The sequence below is a fragment of the Gaeumannomyces tritici genome (genome assembly GCF_000145635.1).
Source record: "Gaeumannomyces tritici R3-111a-1 unplaced genomic scaffold supercont2.3, whole genome shotgun sequence".
In the NCBI taxonomy this organism is placed as follows: domain Eukaryota; kingdom Fungi; phylum Ascomycota; class Sordariomycetes; order Magnaporthales; family Magnaporthaceae; genus Gaeumannomyces; species Gaeumannomyces tritici.
Genome location: NW_008804547.1, coordinates 2,295,243 through 2,312,085, shown reverse-complemented (window position 1 = coordinate 2,312,085; position 16,843 = coordinate 2,295,243). Strand labels below are relative to the sequence as shown.

Genomic DNA, 16,843 nt, shown 5'->3' with positions numbered 1-16,843 from the left:
GCTTTCGGTCTAAACGTACCAACCAGAATCTGTCCATCAGCGATAACATGGGCAGGCTTTGACGGAGAAGTGTGTGAGGTGGGTCATATTACAGCCCCACAACGCTAGTATTTAGTCCTGGGATCGTTGGCTTTTCAATCCGACAGTTTGCACCTCCGACAGGAAGACAAAGACTATCAATCGCGATGACGGAATTCCGAGCGGGATTGGGTAGCGCGGGCGCTGGTGAAGCAACGTATATCCTAAACCCCGCCGCCTGGGCCTGCAGCGTCGCTACTTCCGGAAATATGAGTTAACGCCGGACCGGGCGCGAAGTGGAACAACCTCGCGCAGCTACAATGGTCACCATAATCTGTCGATCCGACGGTATTCGGATGGTCTGGGCAGGGTGCTAGGCAGCGGATGTAATCACAGCTCCGACTCGTTGCCAATGCATTGCAAGCACATCGTGTTCAACACCGGTCGGGTGCAACGCGCATACCGAAGTCCGTCGACAAGGGAAAGTACAATAATATAAAGTAGCGGGTGTTGGAATCAACAGATTCTGGCAATATTACCGGACTCACCAGCAGCCGCCCAAGAACACGCCGACAACCATGCCCCAATACGCCCAGGACCAGCCCGCGGGCTACAACAACTACGTCTCCAACGTCGTCATCGTCGGCGTGAGTGCCATCCATATCTTTGCTGTGCTGATGGCACCTATACAGGGCAATAACTGCAGCTCAAGTACTGACCCCAACCGCCTTGACACCAGGCAGGAGGCCAAGTGGGCAGCCACATCGCTTCAGCCCTAGCAGACACCGGAAAGCACACCGTAACGGCCCTGACCCGCGAGGGGAGTGCTAGCAAGCTTCCCGCCGGGGTCAAGACGGCGCGCGTTCCGTCGTACGACGACGAGGTAGCCGTCGCCGAGGCCCTAAAGGCCGCAGGCGCCCAGGTGCTCGTCATCACGCTGTCCGTGATGGCCAGCCCGGAGACGCAGCCGCACCTCATCCGGGCGGCCGTCGCCGCGGGCGTGCGCTTCATCATCCCGAACTCGTGGGGGATCAAGATGTCGGACAAGAAGCTGGCCGAGGAGACCTTGCTCGGGAACAAGGACGTCGTGGCGCAGGAGACTGTCGCGCAGGCCGGCGGCGTCAGCCAGCTCGTCTTCATCGCGTGCGGGTTCTGGTACGAGTTCAGCCTCGCCGGCGGGCGCGACAGGTTCGGGTTCGACTTTGCGGACCGGGTCTTTTTGGTGCTCGACGGCGGCGACACCAAAATGCACGTGTCGACCTGGACGCAGACGGGCCGCGCCGTCGCCGCGGCCCTGAGCCTGCCCGTGCTGCCGCGCTCGCCCGGGTCGGGCGAGCCGATGACGCTCTCCGGGGCGGCGTCGTCGCCCCAGGCCGTGCTCCACGTCAAGAGCTTCCTGCTCTCGCAGAAGGACATGTTCGAGAGCGTCAAGCGGGTGACGGGCACCACCGACGCCGACTGGACCGTGCTCCAGAAGACGTCCAAGGAGCAGTACGAGGAGGGGCGTGATGCCTTCCTCAAGGGGGACGGGATGGCGTACCCCAAGCTCTTGTACGGGCGCGGGTGGTTCCCCGGAGCCTGCAGGTTTGACAGTGTGGACAACGAGGCGTTGGGTCTGCCCGAGGAGGATCTGGATGAGGCTACAAAGGAGGCGGTGCGCATGGCGATAAACAATGAGGTTCCCTATTGAGAAGGCTGGAAGGCCACTAAACAAAGACCTCGTACAACTCCATCCACAAACACTCCGGAATTACATAACCCTCACCAAGTGTTTTAGACTTGATTCAGTTCTATGAGCACTTTTTAGGGGCAAAAGGTTCAGTGCCATTTCATGAGCCTTCCAATTCGCCTGTAGGTTAGCGGCAAATGGCTCCTCAATGTGCTTTATACGAGTTGCAACTGTTTCCGGAAAGGGTTTTCTGGTATTGAATCGCGAGACAGGCAACAACAGACTGCGTCCAGTCCGTACCTATAACCCACAAGATCTATCGGGATACACTGATAAAGAGTGAAACCAGTGTGCAAGCCAACCAGCCTTGCGTCATGATCGAGGCTTCCATGCCAAGTACAAGACCATCAACGCCCATACACAATAGTGTGCCCTTCATCCACAGCAAGTCAACGCCCCAAAGCAATGCCGAGTTACTGGCAGCACTAGATGATTGAAAATGTTAGTATTCACGCTTCACCGAAATTTTCACGGCCCCAAGGCTGCTACCGAAGCTGCCAGAACTTACGTCGAACTGCGACCCAACAAGTTAGCACAAAGTCTCCATATTTCAAGTATCAACATTTGCAGTGAAGAGAACATACAGTGCACGACTCCTTGGAAGAGCAGCGGCACTTCTTGCAGTCGACACCGCGAGAGTCAAGAAGAACGCCGTTGTCAGCGGGGGCGACGTTGGGGGCGGCCATGGCGATGGTGGCCAGGAGGGACAGGAAGGCGATGGAGAACTTCATGTTGGCGGTTGAAGGTTTGGTTGGAAGATGCCCGAGAAGATGTTGACTGTATAGGATGGCTTTGCTTGGTATCCTGAGTGTGGGATGGTTTCTCTTCTTCCTCGTTCTTGGGGGCCCGTCGTTCCCTTTTATACACAAATGTAGCAGTCGCGGGGCTCTCGAGTGTTGATTGATGGTCGTAAAGATTTTCACCATGTCTCCACGGTCACAGCCCCCTCTAGCGTTCACAATACTGGCATGGGTTGAGGGGTACTCCGACTCCTACTACCGGACGCCTCCTGCACGGCCCTTTCGACGCAGGCCGCATCCTCCAGGAAAACAAGCAATGCCTTATCGCGGCAAAGCCAGAGGCCCAGTAGTCGTCGGCTCTCGGTGCTGAACTGTCGCCCTGCATGGAGAGCGGCGATAGGAAGGAGCATGTCAGCTGATGGTGGTATTTGATTTTAACGAGCGGTCATTCCCAATTGGCAGCCCGTCCCAGCCGTCAGCATCCCACGCGGCTTTAACCCCACAGCCAGGCGTGTGACGGGAACACGGCCACTGAACTACTTTTAGGCTGTGGCACTCCTATTTTCCGGCCCCCGCGAGCTTATTCATTACCAGCTGGTCCGTCTGACGCCATGAGATCAGCACCAATATCACGCGCCACTTGGTGACGCTGATCGTTCATGAGGATTCCCGCAGGAACGCAAGCCGGTGTTTCTAGCAGTGGTGGATTTGGGGAATCTTTTGGCGAGCAGATAGAGGTGATATTTTTATATCAGGCATCCTGTTAATGCTGCGGATAAACTCCGAATTTGAGGCGGGCGGTTGGTGCACTCTTCTCACATATGACCATAATGCCTCTGCGGCTATGCAGTCAAGGCCAGAGAAGAGGATTGGGTACGCGACCAGGCACGGTACGTAATGGGGAATCTTGCAGTGCCAAAATTATAATCCTATAAAGTGATATACACGGTCATCACCACGCATGTTGCAGTGTGGAGAACTGGGTCAGTTTAAAATCAGGGATTCCCTAAAGTATACCGCGCGGAAGTTGCTGCGCCCAGCCATGTCCCACTCGTGGAGAAAGTAATAATATCTCGCTCCTTAATTTCTGTGGAAAATGATAGGTGGGAGAAGGGAAGAAGTCAAGTCGTGCCCCATGGGTGCCAAGGTGCTACAAATTATGATCAACAGCGCGAGAGATGTCGATTCGTATAGCAGATCCTGTATCAGAACATTGCGCGCTCCGCCACTTGTGCCCCGAATTCCGACCCCCAAACACCGATATGTAGTCCGGTTATTGGATACCTGAAAGGGGCTTATGTTGCCGTGCCGTCGTCATCCAGATCCTATCACAAAGGAGGCAATCACCAAGGGCCGGCACACTGTTCCAGGCCTTGGCACGGAAAATCTGCACGGGCATCGGTGCGGAGCACCGATGTTGCACCGGGCAGATGCTTGCCGAGCACTCGTCGGCAATGACAGGGGTGCGGTAGTGGGTATCGCACCTGCAAGAAAGGAGATCACTGTATATAAGGAGGACACAAGGTTCTCAGCCTTGTGCCCGTCTTCCCTTCTCTTCAGAGATCTAGATAAGCATACAATAGACCCTATTTTGCACTTTTTGTCCGTCATCGATCCTTTATAAACGTTTCCGCCGCCTCGTGAAAATCCCATAGGATGTGCAGTCCGTGTTTTGGAATAATTTTGTTGAGTGTACGCGTGGGCAATAGGAAATTCTGGGTTTGCTTGCGTTATTCTTCTTTCATTCTTCGTTTGCATGGTGTCTTCCTCTTTCCTTGCTTTTGGGGCTTTTAGCTTCCTTATCGGTAACGCTTGTTAGTTTTTCTTTTTTTGGGGCAAGTACGACAGAAGCAAGAGTTGTGTGAGGAGGTTGGAGGACACGCCCAAGGCTAGCCTGATACATAAAGCCGGCGAAAACCCCCAAATGGGACCCCGTTAGGGTTTTGGGTCCGGCTTGGACCCATTACCCAAATGGACCCAAACCCAAAAACCCATTACCCAAATGGGTCCCCGGCCCAAACGGGTCGTTTGGGTTTCCACCAGCCTTACTGATACATGCGTTACAGGCAGTACCTTCTAGACGGCGCTGGGTACACTTTGTTTTGGTTGCATGTGAAAACGACGATGGAGCGAAGAACTAAGGAGGTGGGTTGGGGCATGATGGTTTAGGTGCTGTAAACCGTGCCGTGCCCGACGCTGAGAATGCTTGGCATGCATGTCTAGTCAGTAGCCTAGTCCCAATTATCAGTAGCAGTATGCGGACTGCGATCGTCTCCCAAAGTCCAGACTTCACCTAGCCCGACCATTCCTTCGCTGGACTCTTCAATCTGACGTCATATTTGACTAGCTGCTTTCCCCAGCGTGCGGGGTCCTTTTAGATTCACGATTCTTGAACGCTCGCTTGGCGGTATTAATTGTAGCTCATACGGCTGGCCGTATGGGTGTCGGTTCCCTAGTTTTCTCTTGTAGATGGAGTGCTGCGCAAAGGAAAAAGGGATAAAGATACACACTAGACAGCAACAGATACCTGCCCAAGCCACAATGGCATCGATAGAGACAGTCCTCACCGTCATCTCGGTGATCAAAACGGCAATCGAACTCTACGAGGACCTCGAGAGCGGCAAGAAGGAGGCAGAGGACACCGAGTACAACCTCAGCTCGTGTCTCGTGGGGTTCGAATCCATCAGCGAGACCCTCCAGCTGAACCGGGAGCGCAACAACGACCTGGGGAATGCCGGGAAGCAGCTTGATGAGCACCTGAAGAAGGTCCACGGGCATTGCGAGCTCGTGGTGGTGATGCTGTCGAGCGTGCGGAACCGCACGTCGCCGGATCCCTCCAAGTTCCGATACCGCTACCTCAAACTTCACGAGCTCAACTGGATGGTGTGGAACTGGGGCCCCGCGGGCCGAGCACAGCTCCAGGCCGAGGTGGCCGAGATTCAAAAGCAGCAGGCCGCCATCAACGGTCTCCTGCAGATCATCGGCTTCCAGCGCGGCGAGACCGCCGCCAATGACCAGAAGAAGATCCTCGACGTGCTGGAGGAGGTCAGGCGCAAGGTGAGCGAGAATAAACTGGCCGCCGCTGCCGCTGCCACCGCCGCCACCCCCGCGCAGCCGGCGTCGGCTGGCGGTGGCGGCTACGCGAGGCAGGTCGCCCTCCCGCCGCGGGCCCTCGACGCGCCGCGCCCGCGCAAGGACAACTGCAGCGTGCTCTTCGTGGACCTCTGGGACGAGGGCCGCAGCGTCATCTCGCAGGGCATCACGGAGCTGCTGGCGCACTGGACGCGGGCGGGCGGCAAGCCGTTCCCCGTTGCCGAGTGGGGGTCGGCCGGCTTCTTCGTGCGCGCCGGGGGGGACTGCGTGGGCGAGATCCGGTCCATGCGCTACCTGACCAAGAAGTTCAGCTTCGAGTTCCGCGACGGGCGCGAGCGCACCGACGCGGTCGCGTGCGACGCCCTGTTCGACAACAAGGCCTTTGGGCGCATCCCGGCGGCGACAAGGGCCGCGGCCGAGGCCAGGGTGCGGGCCTACACGTCGCGCGGCATGCGCCGGGAGTTTTGGGACCGGTACGACTACGTCTGCTGCTTCACGTACCGCGAGTACGACAACCTGATGCGCCTCAAGCGCGCGCTCGCCGAGCAGGACGGGCGCGAGGACGAGGGCCCCGGCGCCAGCGGGCCCGACCGCAAGGGCATGATCGTGCACCTCGGCGCCTACGTCACAAGGCCCACGGCGCCGCCCAAGGAGATCGTCAAGGCGCTGGACGCTAGCGACCCGGTCGAGAGGAGGGGGATCTGGAACGCCAAAGTCGCCGAGCTCAAGCGCGCGGTTCGGGGTTTCTTGGCCGAGGAGCTGGGCTGGGAGCCGCTCGACCCCCCCAAGTAACCTGGTGCATAAGGAGGGCCTGGGAGAAGGCGGATCGGTATTTCTTACCAGGCGCTAAAATGGTTGGAGTTTGAGCACGATACTCTCCTGCATCATGTGAAAATGTGATGATCTGGGCCTTTCCAAAAGCGCCTCGTGTTGCGGCGTTGCAACGGCCGAGATATTGGTGGCGTACGGCCATCTACCACTCATATAAAAGCACAACGTTTGTCGGCGCTTCTGGATGCGGTGTGGGTGATTGCCTTGCATGATCCTTCGATCCGTCTATACAGCTGCTCAGGTATAGTCGGTGACACAGACTTGCAGGCGAACTGGATATCCGGCCATAAAAGAGGTGAGGCGGACACAAGCAGCCAATGATTGGGGCATAATGTCGGCTGCATCAGTACATCCGCGGGGGCTAGTTTCAGCAGCTGAAATGTATCACACCTTCAGCTTCGATGGCCGTGTTTTTGAGGCGGTTATGCTGTGGCGACGGTAAGGCTGTAGCCTTGGCATCAGTAGGGCTCGACATCACAGCTCGAATTCCCTTTGGTGCCGGTTTCGTGTAAGAGGTTAGATATCCAGACCTCCCTGGGGTGTTCTATTGAACCCATGCTATCTATGTGGGTAGCTCCTGGCCCTCCAACAGACATCAGAGTCTCGTTGACTTACATCAACGACAAGTGTGTCAACCTCGACCACAAAGCCGCTGCGCCAAGATGCATCTTGCATACTCGCTTGTCCCCCTAGCGCTTGCCCTCCACAGCGTCTGCTGCGCAGCGGCCGACAAGCCGGAGCCCAAGATACCCGCCGACAAGAGCGTCAACGCGGCCGCCGCGCCGGCCGTGGGCGCCCTGGGCCAGCCCCTCAGCGACCTAGTCCCCGACATCGTGCGCGACATCGTGTCGCTATTCAACGAGAAGGAGGTGCAGTGCGCAAGTTCGTCGAGCGCCTCACGGCCGAGGTGGCCCTCCGGTACCGCGACCTCAACATCCTCGTGTACGCCACCAGCCCGAGGTCGGACGACGCCGGCCTCGCCGGCAGCGTCTGCTACTCCATCGACAAGCCGCTCGCCTTCTGGCGCAACAAGGAGTACCGCGTCTGCGTCTTGGAGACGGGCAGGTTCGTGTTCGCCGGCGAGGACAAGTGCGAGAACCGGGGCTACAGGGGATGCACCACGCAGGCCGGCGGCAAGACGGTCGCTTTTTGCCGCCGCGTCCCGGGGGCGCCCGGGGAGGAGTCGTCGTCGACGGCCACCACCACCACGAGCAGGCCGAGCACGACGAAGCGTTCCACGACCAGCACCAAGACCTCGACCGGAAAGCCGTCTACCACGAGCTCCAGGTCCAAGGGCACGACAGCCTCCGCCGAGCCCACCGGCGGCGACCCCAGGGCGGGTGCCACGAGTACCGCTCCGCCTCCGCCTCCTCCCGTTGCGCCCCCCACGTCGGCGGGCGGAAACGCAAACACGGGCGCTGCTACCACGGGTGGGCAGCCTCCTGCGGGCTCGACGGTTGGACCTGCCATGATCGGAGTGCTTGCTGCTGTGATGGTGGCTTTTGTGGCCGGAGCCTTACAAGGGGAAAAATCTGCCATGTAGTTTTCTGTTGATGTGGATTGTCAGGCTTCCCTGGCTTTACAGTTGAGGAGTTTTCCATGCGGCGGCTGGAAAATGAGGAGGCATCTGCGATTCGGTGAGTTACTCACTCCCATCTCGTTTGATTCTTCATATGTCTCAATGGAAATGTCAGTACGAAATCGCTGTGAAATAAAGCCATGACACGGCGCCATTACCATTATGAACCAATGAGGAATACCGGTAAAAACCCATGCCACTCTCTAGTAAATCCTAAAATGAGTGGTTATCCTCTCTCGCTCGGCTGGCATCCACCTGGTGACGGCCTCGCCCTCCATCTTCCCAAATATGAAGGCCTCCCCGACAAACTCGTACCTGTTAGGCCCCTGCTCCCTCAGAATCACTGGGACGCTGCAGCCGAACAGGATCACCACCAGGTCCCCCACCCTCGTCTCGGGCGGCCCGATCCCGTACACCGTCTCGCCCCTCCCCTCGGCCTCGAGCACGACGCGGTTCCACGTCACGGCCTGCACGCGGCGCAGGTAGCTCTGCACCAACAAATCGCGCGCCGAAGACGGCGAGTGCGCGGCGGCCGGCGCGATTGGCGACCGGAGCCCCGCGTTGTTGTGGCCGCCGCCGCCGCCGCCGCCGCCGCCGCCACCATAGTGGTGGTTGTTGTTTGCGACCACGATGCCCTGCTGCAGCAGCTCCTTGGTGTTTATGTGGCCGTTGGGGGTGTCGTTGACGAGGCAGCGCAGGCACGCGCGCCGCAGCAGCGTCGTCGGCTTGCGGCCCTCGGACGTGCGGTCCGCGATGAGCGTGCGCCACACCCGGTCGATCGGCCCGTCCTCGGCCTCGCCACCGGAGCTGGTGCCACTGCCACTGCCGCTGCCGCTGCCGCTGTCCGTCGCCTTCCAGCCGAGCCGTCGCAGCGCCTGCGACGGGATGACGCCGTCGGCGATGGGGTCGGTGCGCCACACCACCTTGGCCAGCTGGATGCCCGCCGCCTGCAGCCACGTCATGTCGCCGGGGCCGGGGCTCGGGCTCGGGTCGTCGAGCGGGGCGGCCCGCGGGGAGGGGCCGCCGTTCTGCTGCTGCTGGTGATCAGGCTCGCCGGGCCCCTCGTGGCCGCCGCCGTCCTCCGGGTCGAAGCCGAACTTGACGTCGGGCCTCAGGCCGTGCGACGCGGCGTAGCAGCCCTCGCCGGGCAGCCCGACGAGACTGTCGCCGTTCTGGCGGCCCCTGAAGACGTCGGTCTGGCGGCCGTACGACGACTCGGGCACGGTGCGGATCCAGGTGGGCAGCCTGCAGTGGCGGTCCGGGTAGCCCTCGACGCCGGGCCGGTTCGTGATCTCGGGCAGGGCCCACTGGCGGCACACGATGTCGAGCGAGCCGGACCGGCGCACGACCCAGCGCACAAAGTAGGCGTATATGTGGAACAGGTCCTGCGTGTAGTTTGGGCTCGGCGGCGGGTTGCTGTTGCCCACAGCCATGCCCATGCCCAGGCTGGGCGGCGGGTTGGCCGGGTCCGGCGCCACGCGCGGGCCGACGTGGGCCCTGCACGTTTCGCGGGCCAGGTTGAGGAGCGTGAAGATGGTATCGCGCGGGTCCGACGTCTCAAAGGTCGAGAGCACGCACACGAGCGTCTCGAGCCCGCGCTGCGGCTCGTACAGCCTCCCGCGGTCGTCGCGGTGGAACATGTTTGCGAGCTCGTCCACGAGTATCTTTGCGCCTAGCGGTGAGATGTCGTCGATACCCGCGGCCTCGCCGCGGTGCTGCGCGTCGGCGGCGAGCAGGTCGCGCACCTGCTGGAAGTTCATGGAAAACAACCCGATGGCGTCCGAGAGGTCCATCCAGTGTACCATCTGCGACCCGCACTGCACCACGGCGTCGCGCGCCAGCGCGATCTCCTGAATCACCCACCGGCGCGAGAACCACCTGGATCGCATCAGGTACAGCAGGCCGGCCCAGTCGGCCACGTGCTTGCTCTGGAGCAGCCGGTCCTGGATGTTGTGCTCGAGCAGGATGGTGGGGATGAAGCGCATGGCCCGGTCCGTCCGCCCGTCCCCGTCGGCGACGCCGAGCCACACCAACACGTGGTCGGCCCTCGAGTAGATCTCCCACATTCGCGCGACCTGTCGTTGCTTCTCGGCGTCGCTCATCTGGTTGATGCACAGCGCGTCAATCCAAAACACCCGCTCCTCATTCTTGTCCCGCAGCTGCCGCAGCGCGTAGTACAGGGACGGCTTGACGTGCAGCCGCCTCCGGCCCAGCTGCAGGCTGTTGAGCTCTCGCATGTTCTGCTCCGTGAGCGTCTTGCCCTCGGTGAATTTCTGTAGGAGGTAGACGTAGTCGCCAAAAGACCGGCCGTTCGGGATTCGGTGTGGCACCTCCTCTTCGACGTAGATGGGATACTCGGCCTGGCCATCGCCCCAGTTGTACGAGAGGGCAATGACCTTGTTGGGGCTGTCAGGAGCCCCCAGCAGTGCCAGGTTGACATGCCTGAGCTGCACCTCGATGTCTGCTTCTGGGTCCTGGTTCGGTTTCAGGACAGCCAAGCGGATCTGGTCGTCCTCCAGCTGCTTATACTCGTATCGGATCTCTTGGTAGATGGCTGCCGAACTTGTAAATTTGTTGCGAACCGTATTTCGATCGAATCCCGGGGGCCTAACGACCGCTTCTTCTCGCAGCCCTATCCGTGGCCGCTTTTCTGGTGTTGGCCGGACCGAGTCGAGCATCCCCTGCCGCTTTATAGGCTTGCTGGGCGGGAGAGCCGACGGCAACATCAAGGTGTCGCAAACCAGCCGACTTGACATGGCCGGTGGCCGCGCCAGGGGCTCGGGGCGCACCTGTGTCGCGTTCATCGAGATTCCGTGTAAATGCAGACAAAATAATAGCTATAGTACTCTGCAAAATTTGCAAATATCTGCGCAACAATTTCTGTGCGGCCAGAAAGGGACATGTCGAGTTTGTCGGATCTAGGTATTACCAGCATCACACCCATTCTTTCCGAGCCAAGCAGTCCAGACAGTTCCCTATGATTCTCACACCTGCGGTAGCGCGCATTGGCGGGCGGAGGCCGCCCGCCGCTGAAAGGAGTTTGGGGCGGGATTGCCTTGGAGTTCAGCTGGCCGAGTGCAAGAGGTCAGGCTGAGGATGAGATTTAGCTTCTGGCGCCCCGTTATCATGGTCCGCCACCTTGGGCAGTGACCTGCGCACCACGGGTAGGACTGGCATGACAAAACCGTGGCCTCTCCGAATCCCTAGGCCTCCGTCAGCTCACTGGCCACTCAGCGCCCGTGATTGTGCTCGCGCGGCTTCCCCGCCGAGCGTTTTGTGCGAGGGTGAGCCTACACGCTTCTGCAGGTCGCACTCCATCGAGTCCTGCTGCCTGGAAGGCCGCACTTGACGCCGTCTCGGCCGCCTCACCCGTCCCCATGGAACTGACTGCTTGCCCCATCCTCGTGCATTTGGAGTTTGGAGTTAGGATGGCCTCGCAGTCGAGTTTGAGCGGTGGCGGCACGGCCCGGTCATCTAGCTCTGTCACCATGGAGCAGTGGTCTGGAAGCGATACCCGAGTACAAGTGAGACGAAGGAATGGATCGTGCTGAGAAGGTCGATTATTGTTGGGCGAAGCACAGCGGGGTGGATGGTGGATGCAAGGCGAGCTACCGCCGATAAACCCTGCAAAATATGGGCGGAAGGAGCGAATCAGAGTCCAGAATACCAAGGCAGCGGCTGTAGCTGTGAGTTCTGCAAGAGGCAGCAGGCACCCACCTACGGCGGGAATAGGACCATGACAAGATCGCAAGCGGACGGGGCACATGATCCGAATAAAGTCAGGAGAGATACGGTATGCACAAACATATCCAATTCAAAGTAGCACCCAGAACAAAAGAGAGTGGATTTGGATGACATGTTACGTAGCAATGGTCTATATAACAATCGGCCAACCACCCTAGTTTACATGCTAGGTGGTGGTGCTTCGGCCCATCCAAGTCCGGATTAAATCAAGATTCTAGTACAACTGTTGGGGAAAACAAGCACAGGCCAGCAGAGCCCCGTTTACAGCATGACGAGAGCGCCCAGACCCACGGCGGCGACCGCGTACAGACCGACAGCGAGCTCGCGGACCGAGACGGCGCCCGACTTGTCACCGCCGGCCGAGGGGGCGGCGGTGGCGGTGCGGGCGTTCTCGGCGGCGGCGCTGGCGCTGGCCAGGGCTGCGGTGCAAGACGACGGGGTGCTGGGGCTCGAGGCGACCGCGGCCTTGCCCTTGAAGTCGCAGGCGCTGGCCGCGTTCTTCTGCGACTTGTAGTACGTGTCGAGCACGTGCGTGAGCTTGGCCTTGTCGTCACACATGGAGTAGGGGCCGTAGATGCCCGTGGTGGCGTTGCCGTTGATGCCGCCGCACGGGTTGCCCGGCTGCGCGCAGATGTAGCCAAAGATCTCGCCGAACGACTTGGACGACAGGCTCGACGACGGGGCGCAAGTGGCGGCCTTGACCATGCAGTCGCAGACCGACTGGTCGGGCGTGGGCGGCAGGTTGGCGTTGGCGCGCCACTTGTCGTGCGTCGCGGGGCACTCGGCCGCCTTGTTGGACGGGGTGTACGACGCCATGTCGATGGCCTTGGGCCTGGCGGCCGTGACGGCCTTCTTGAGCGCGTCGTAGTTCTTCATGGTCTTGGCCGCGCCGCTGCCGTCGACCTTGACGAGGCCGTAGTTGTTGTCCTCCTCGTAGTACATGTAGACGATGCCACCCGAGAAGACGCCCGTCATGGCATCCGAGTACAGGGCGGTGGCGTCGCTGAAGTCACGACCCTCGGCCTTGAGGGGACCCTCATTGCAGCCGTACTCGGCGAAGAAGACGGGGACAGAGTAGTTCTTGAAGAACTCGACCTGACCAGAGTAGCCAGAAGCCTCCATAGAGCTCGTGCCGCACCACGAGTAGATATTGTAGCCCCAGTAGTCGATGGAATCGGTCTGGTTGCCACAGTTGAAGTAGTTGGCGAGGTCGACACGGATGTCAGTGTCGTCGTTGGTGGCATAGCCGACACCCATCCAGCGACCGCCCTTGGACTTGATGTAGTTCTTGGAGTCGCGGGTGGCGGCCTTGACGTAGGCCGACGCACCCGTGTTGGTCTTGTTGTTGGTGACCTCGTTTCCGGAGAAGAAACCGATCACGTTGTCGTACTTGGCCAACTCGTCGATAACCTTCTTGTAACGGTCGAAAAGGGCGACGTTCCATTGCGGGTTGTCGCGTTCGATCGAGAGGGCCGGCTCGCCCAGATCGGCAACGACGTAGATGCCCGCATCGTCGAGCAGCTTCATGCACTGCGTGTGGTCGGCCGTAGGGTCGACGGCGTAGACACGGATGGTGTTGGTGCCGGCGGCGGCCAGGATGGGCACATCACGCTTGCAGATGGCGGCGTCGGACAGCGGGTCGATGTACGAGCTGGACGTCGCCTTGGCACCAGCAGCGCCAACGGCCTGCTGGTACGCAACACCCTTCATGTAGAACTGCGTGCCGTTCTCGTAGAAGAACTTGGCGCCCTATAGTGACCCAGACGCCCTTGTCAGTACAGCCGCACGGCAGAGACGTGCGTTGAGAAGGTAGTGTATGGTCTTACCTTCATGACGATGGGCTGCAGCGCGGCCGAGGCCTGACCCATCATGAGGCCAGCGGCCAGGAGAGAGCCTTTGGAGAGACCCATTTTGTTGGAATCTGGTTGCCGCAAAGCAAACTGGGAAATGTTGGAAACGGATGTGCTGTTGGTTATATCCCTGCTATCAAGTAACGATGCAGGCGTCGAGGCGCGTCACTGTTGTTTGCTGACGGCTGGAATGATGTCGGAAACTGGCTTTGGAATTCGCAGCTGGAGGCCAACGGCGTTTTTTGGTCCTGTATCCTGATTACCCGGGCTCGAAATTCAAAACCAGATGGATGCGCCAAGAGAGGCAGGGACGGACTGACAAGAGTCCAAAAGGGGAGCAAAGAAAGAGTATCCTAAAGAGTGTGAGAAGGGATTAAGAAATTACGGAAGCTGGAAAGCTCTCGGACCGGCAGAGAAAACAGAACTCGCAAGACAGGAGCTCTTTATTTCTCGCGAACAATGATGCAAGCAGGAGGAAGCGACAGGATCCAGCTCAGGTGAGATGGTGTTGGACTTCGTTTTTATTCCGCATGCCTCGCCACCTCCCGCCCCCTGGTCCCAGCATTAGTCCCGGCCGGCTAGGGTCCATTGAGCCATCAACCCAGGGGGCGGTGGGCCAGCGGCGCAATCTAGACCAGAACTGGAGCGACCGTCCAGGTCGAGCTACCTCAAAGGCCTGCGCAAAAGGCTGGGAAGAAGCGGTGATTCGCGCAGAACTGCCTCGTACCTGCGCCAGCGGCAGAGCGAATATGGATAGGCAGGGGTGGCAGGGGTGGCAGGGGTGGCAGGGGGTTTTGTGGAAACGGTCGCGTCTTCATCTCGCCAAGCACAGTGCTTGAGTGCGCCAACAACAGGCTTGTTTCTGGCCAAGGTGCTTGGCCACGAGCCTTGGGCTGCGGCACAGGAAAATCACAAGAGGACAAGACGCGCTCCCGGAAGCTTGGGATGCACAAGAGATCTTGAATTGCTTGGGGAACGCCATTCTTGGCCCCAGTCGCTTGTCCCGGTGAATATCACGGCAGCCAATTCCATCTGGTTTTAGTTGTCGTTTGGGGCTTGCTAACGGCCTCGAACACGACTTGACATCCCCTCCAAGGCCAACTGATGACCCTCACACTGTATCACATTGCATGCTCATGTCATCAATCCACAGCTACTTGAAGAGGCTGCCCTTGAATAGGGGTTCGGTTGTGGTGTGGACCGGTGGTTGGATTGAACCACGGCCCTGAATTGAGTCTGCCGCCCTTCCTCGCCCTTGGTCAGGGAGGCGGCATGTGTTGATACCGCCTCTTGCATGAGATGTACCTGGAATTCGGTCCGTCGAAACGGGGCAGCAGATGGCTCACACTCATCACCGAGGAAATCTCGATGGACTCTGCCGTCGCAGCGGGCCGGATTGGTTTCCCTTGACCTCGGTCCACGGCTCTCAATCAATCGAGATTTCCTCATCAGCCGAGTTTGATGATGATGCGACCGGCAGTGTTGGTTGCAGGGAATTTTCCCGGCACGACGGGGCTGTGGCTGGGATGCGCCTTCTGCCAAACAGGAATAACAGGACAGCAGCGGCCTAGACCCTGGAGGCGCCCGCTGGAATCACACGTCGGGGCGGGTCGCTAATTCCCGCCATCAAGCTCAATGGATAGAGTCGAGGTCGCAGGGTGAATCTCCCACCGCCAATCTGTTGGACTCTGGGATCTGGCCGAAGGGATGATTGAGGGTTTCATGCCTGAGGTTGTCAAGTTTCTGTCGAGCCCTCGGTGGTGTTGAAGGATCAGAGAGAAAGAGGCACCTCATCTACTCTTTGGTTCCATCAACCAAGTAATGCACCACTGGAGGCCACTCAACCCGCATAACCATTTCGGGCACCCCGTGAACATGGAGGGTCCATGGCAAACACTTAGGTATTGATTACCTGCTGTAACTACGCGATATCTTTGTATTCTAAGAGGATGTCACCCGCACTCGATGCCTGCGTTATTTCCATTTATTATCTGCAAGCATTGTTCTTTCTTTCACTCTGCCACATTCACCCACCTGCCGAAATATCAAATCCGCTCAAGGCCCAGAACATACCAAGAAAGTTGCTTGGTTCTGTCGGCCTGTCGCCCGTCTCTTCTCGTGACCGCGTCGGTTTTGCGGCACCCGTTTACATGCAACCGGCCTCCTCAGCACACGGGTCACGACTCACTGCCGACTGAAGCGACCCTCCTTCGCGCGCAGTACCGATCCGGTTGTCCCACCCGGGTTCTTTTTTTAGCCGCCCGAGCCGGCCAGCACCCGCGGCCGCCAACGAGCAGCCGCGGGGGTCAAACCTGCAGCCACATGCCCTCATCTACCAGTCGTATGTGCCCATCAAGACGATGCATGCAGCGCTGGCAGACACTCAACCCCGCAGCTTTTGAAGCAGCGCCTGACCACATGACGAGGGTGGACGCTAGCAAGTCAGGTTGCAGGGCGTCGATCACCCGCTACCTCGTCTTGGCCTGCGCGATGGTTGGCCACCAAGGGGCCAGGATCCGCTTCCCCAGAACTCAGGCAACTTCCATCAAGAGCGCTCGCACCCATCTCGACCGTTCTGATGGCGACACATGCCCTGACCCAGTCTACATACGCCCCTCGCATCGCATCATGGCGCATGCTCGGCTCTTGATACATTTGGCAACGAATGGAAGGGGTTTGGGCCAGCGGAGCACGACCAGCGGCTGTGTTGGGTGGCAAGCCGAACGCAGCGATAGCGGCTGCACATGCGCCTCTTGACCTCAGCCGCAGGCATTTCGGGGCCTGTGCGTTTCTTGGAGCGTCCCTCCCCCAAGTTTCCTGTCGGCACTAAAAAGCTCTTGCCCTCCTCTGGTGGGGCGTCGGGCCAATGAGCGTTCGGCTCGCTGCCGCCAAGTGGACTGATATCAACTATAGGTGTCCAGGATCATAAACACTAGTGCGGTGGAGCAAGATACGTTTTCTTCCTTAGAAAACCAAGCCAACTGATGTACCACCAAGATCCACCGCACTAATGTTTGTGATCCTGGACACCCTGCCCTCTTCGCTAACCGTTGCCATCTTGGTGTGACAGCTGAAAAACGCCAAACCAGTGAGGATCGCTTGCGCTGCCGCTAGTGCCAGCCACGCACAAGGGAGTTTTATTGTTTTTCTTCCTGCTGTGACAGCCTCGACTCCAGATTTGCCCGATCTGGTTGCGCCTTGTCCATGCTTGCTATGGCGTCGGAGTCTCAGCCCGACCCGAAACCTTGCTCACCCCCCC

The 16,843-nt window shown here is 59.3% G+C and overlaps 6 protein-coding genes across 6 annotated transcripts; 3 read left to right on the top strand and 3 right to left on the bottom strand.

Moving 5' to 3' along the window:
- Positions 1 to 297: 297 nt before the first annotated feature.
- Positions 298 to 2,009, top strand: GGTG_05886 (hypothetical protein). The gene is made up of 2 exons (XM_009223697.1): positions 298 to 665; positions 758 to 2,009. Exons 1-2 carry the CDS (start codon positions 597 to 599, stop codon positions 1,706 to 1,708), a joined length of 1,020 nt encoding a protein of 339 aa, XP_009221961.1. The 5' UTR covers positions 298 to 596; the 3' UTR covers positions 1,709 to 2,009.
- Positions 1,828 to 2,598, bottom strand: GGTG_05885 (hypothetical protein). The gene is made up of 3 exons (XM_009223696.1): positions 2,332 to 2,598; positions 2,256 to 2,261; positions 1,828 to 2,172 (listed from the first exon to the last, which is right to left on the bottom strand). Exons 1-3 carry the CDS (start codon positions 2,476 to 2,478, stop codon positions 2,161 to 2,163), a joined length of 165 nt encoding a protein of 54 aa, XP_009221960.1. The 5' UTR covers positions 2,479 to 2,598; the 3' UTR covers positions 1,828 to 2,160.
- A 2,235-nt stretch (positions 2,599 to 4,833) lies between these two features.
- Positions 4,834 to 6,448, top strand: GGTG_05884 (hypothetical protein). The gene has a single exon (XM_009223695.1). The coding sequence runs from the start codon at positions 4,957 to 4,959 to the stop codon at positions 6,370 to 6,372; it is 1,416 nt and encodes a 471-aa protein (XP_009221959.1). The 5' UTR covers positions 4,834 to 4,956; the 3' UTR covers positions 6,373 to 6,448.
- Positions 6,449 to 7,073: 625 nt separating this feature from the next.
- On the top strand, positions 7,074 to 7,954 carry GGTG_05883 (hypothetical protein; the record flags this gene model as incomplete). Its single annotated transcript, XM_009223694.1, has 2 exons — positions 7,074 to 7,280; positions 7,304 to 7,954. 2 exons carry the CDS (start codon positions 7,074 to 7,076, stop codon positions 7,952 to 7,954), a joined length of 858 nt encoding a protein of 285 aa, XP_009221958.1.
- A 262-nt stretch (positions 7,955 to 8,216) lies between these two features.
- On the bottom strand, positions 8,217 to 11,480 carry GGTG_05882 (hypothetical protein; the record flags this gene model as incomplete). The annotated part of the gene is made up of 3 exons (XM_009223693.1): positions 8,217 to 8,298; positions 8,405 to 10,779; positions 11,304 to 11,480. The coding sequence occupies 3 exons, from the start codon at positions 11,478 to 11,480 to the stop codon at positions 8,217 to 8,219; spliced, it is 2,634 nt and encodes an 877-aa protein (XP_009221957.1).
- A 243-nt stretch (positions 11,481 to 11,723) lies between these two features.
- Positions 11,724 to 14,100, bottom strand: GGTG_05881 (1,3-beta-glucanosyltransferase gel4). Its single transcript, XM_009223692.1, has 2 exons — positions 13,561 to 14,100; positions 11,724 to 13,483 (listed from the first exon to the last, which is right to left on the bottom strand). Exons 1-2 carry the CDS (start codon positions 13,642 to 13,644, stop codon positions 11,996 to 11,998), a joined length of 1,572 nt encoding a protein of 523 aa, XP_009221956.1. The 5' UTR covers positions 13,645 to 14,100; the 3' UTR covers positions 11,724 to 11,995.
- Between the last annotated feature and the right edge of the window lie 2,743 nt (positions 14,101 to 16,843).

What these genes read in the sequence shown, in the direction of transcription:
- GGTG_05881 (XM_009223692.1), bottom strand. Translation starts at nt 13,644, where the DNA reads ATGGGTCTCTCCAAAGGCTCTCTCCTGGCCGCTGGCCTCATGATGGGT. An exon ending in TGCAGCCCATCGTCATGAAG is followed by an intron (nt 13,484 to 13,560) that starts GTAAGACCATAC and finishes GGGTCACTATAG; the next exon opens with GGCGCCAAGTTCTTCTACGA.
- GGTG_05884 (XM_009223695.1), top strand. Translation starts at nt 4,957, where the DNA reads ATGGAGTGCTGCGCAAAGGAAAAAGGGATAAAGATACACACTAGACAG.
- GGTG_05885 (XM_009223696.1), bottom strand. Translation starts at nt 2,478, where the DNA reads ATGAAGTTCTCCATCGCCTTCCTGTCCCTCCTGGCCACCATCGCCATG.
- GGTG_05886 (XM_009223697.1), top strand. Translation starts at nt 597, where the DNA reads ATGCCCCAATACGCCCAGGACCAGCCCGCGGGCTACAACAACTACGTC. An exon ending in CCAACGTCGTCATCGTCGGC is followed by an intron (nt 666 to 757) that starts GTGAGTGCCATC and finishes CCTTGACACCAG; the next exon opens with GCAGGAGGCCAAGTGGGCAG.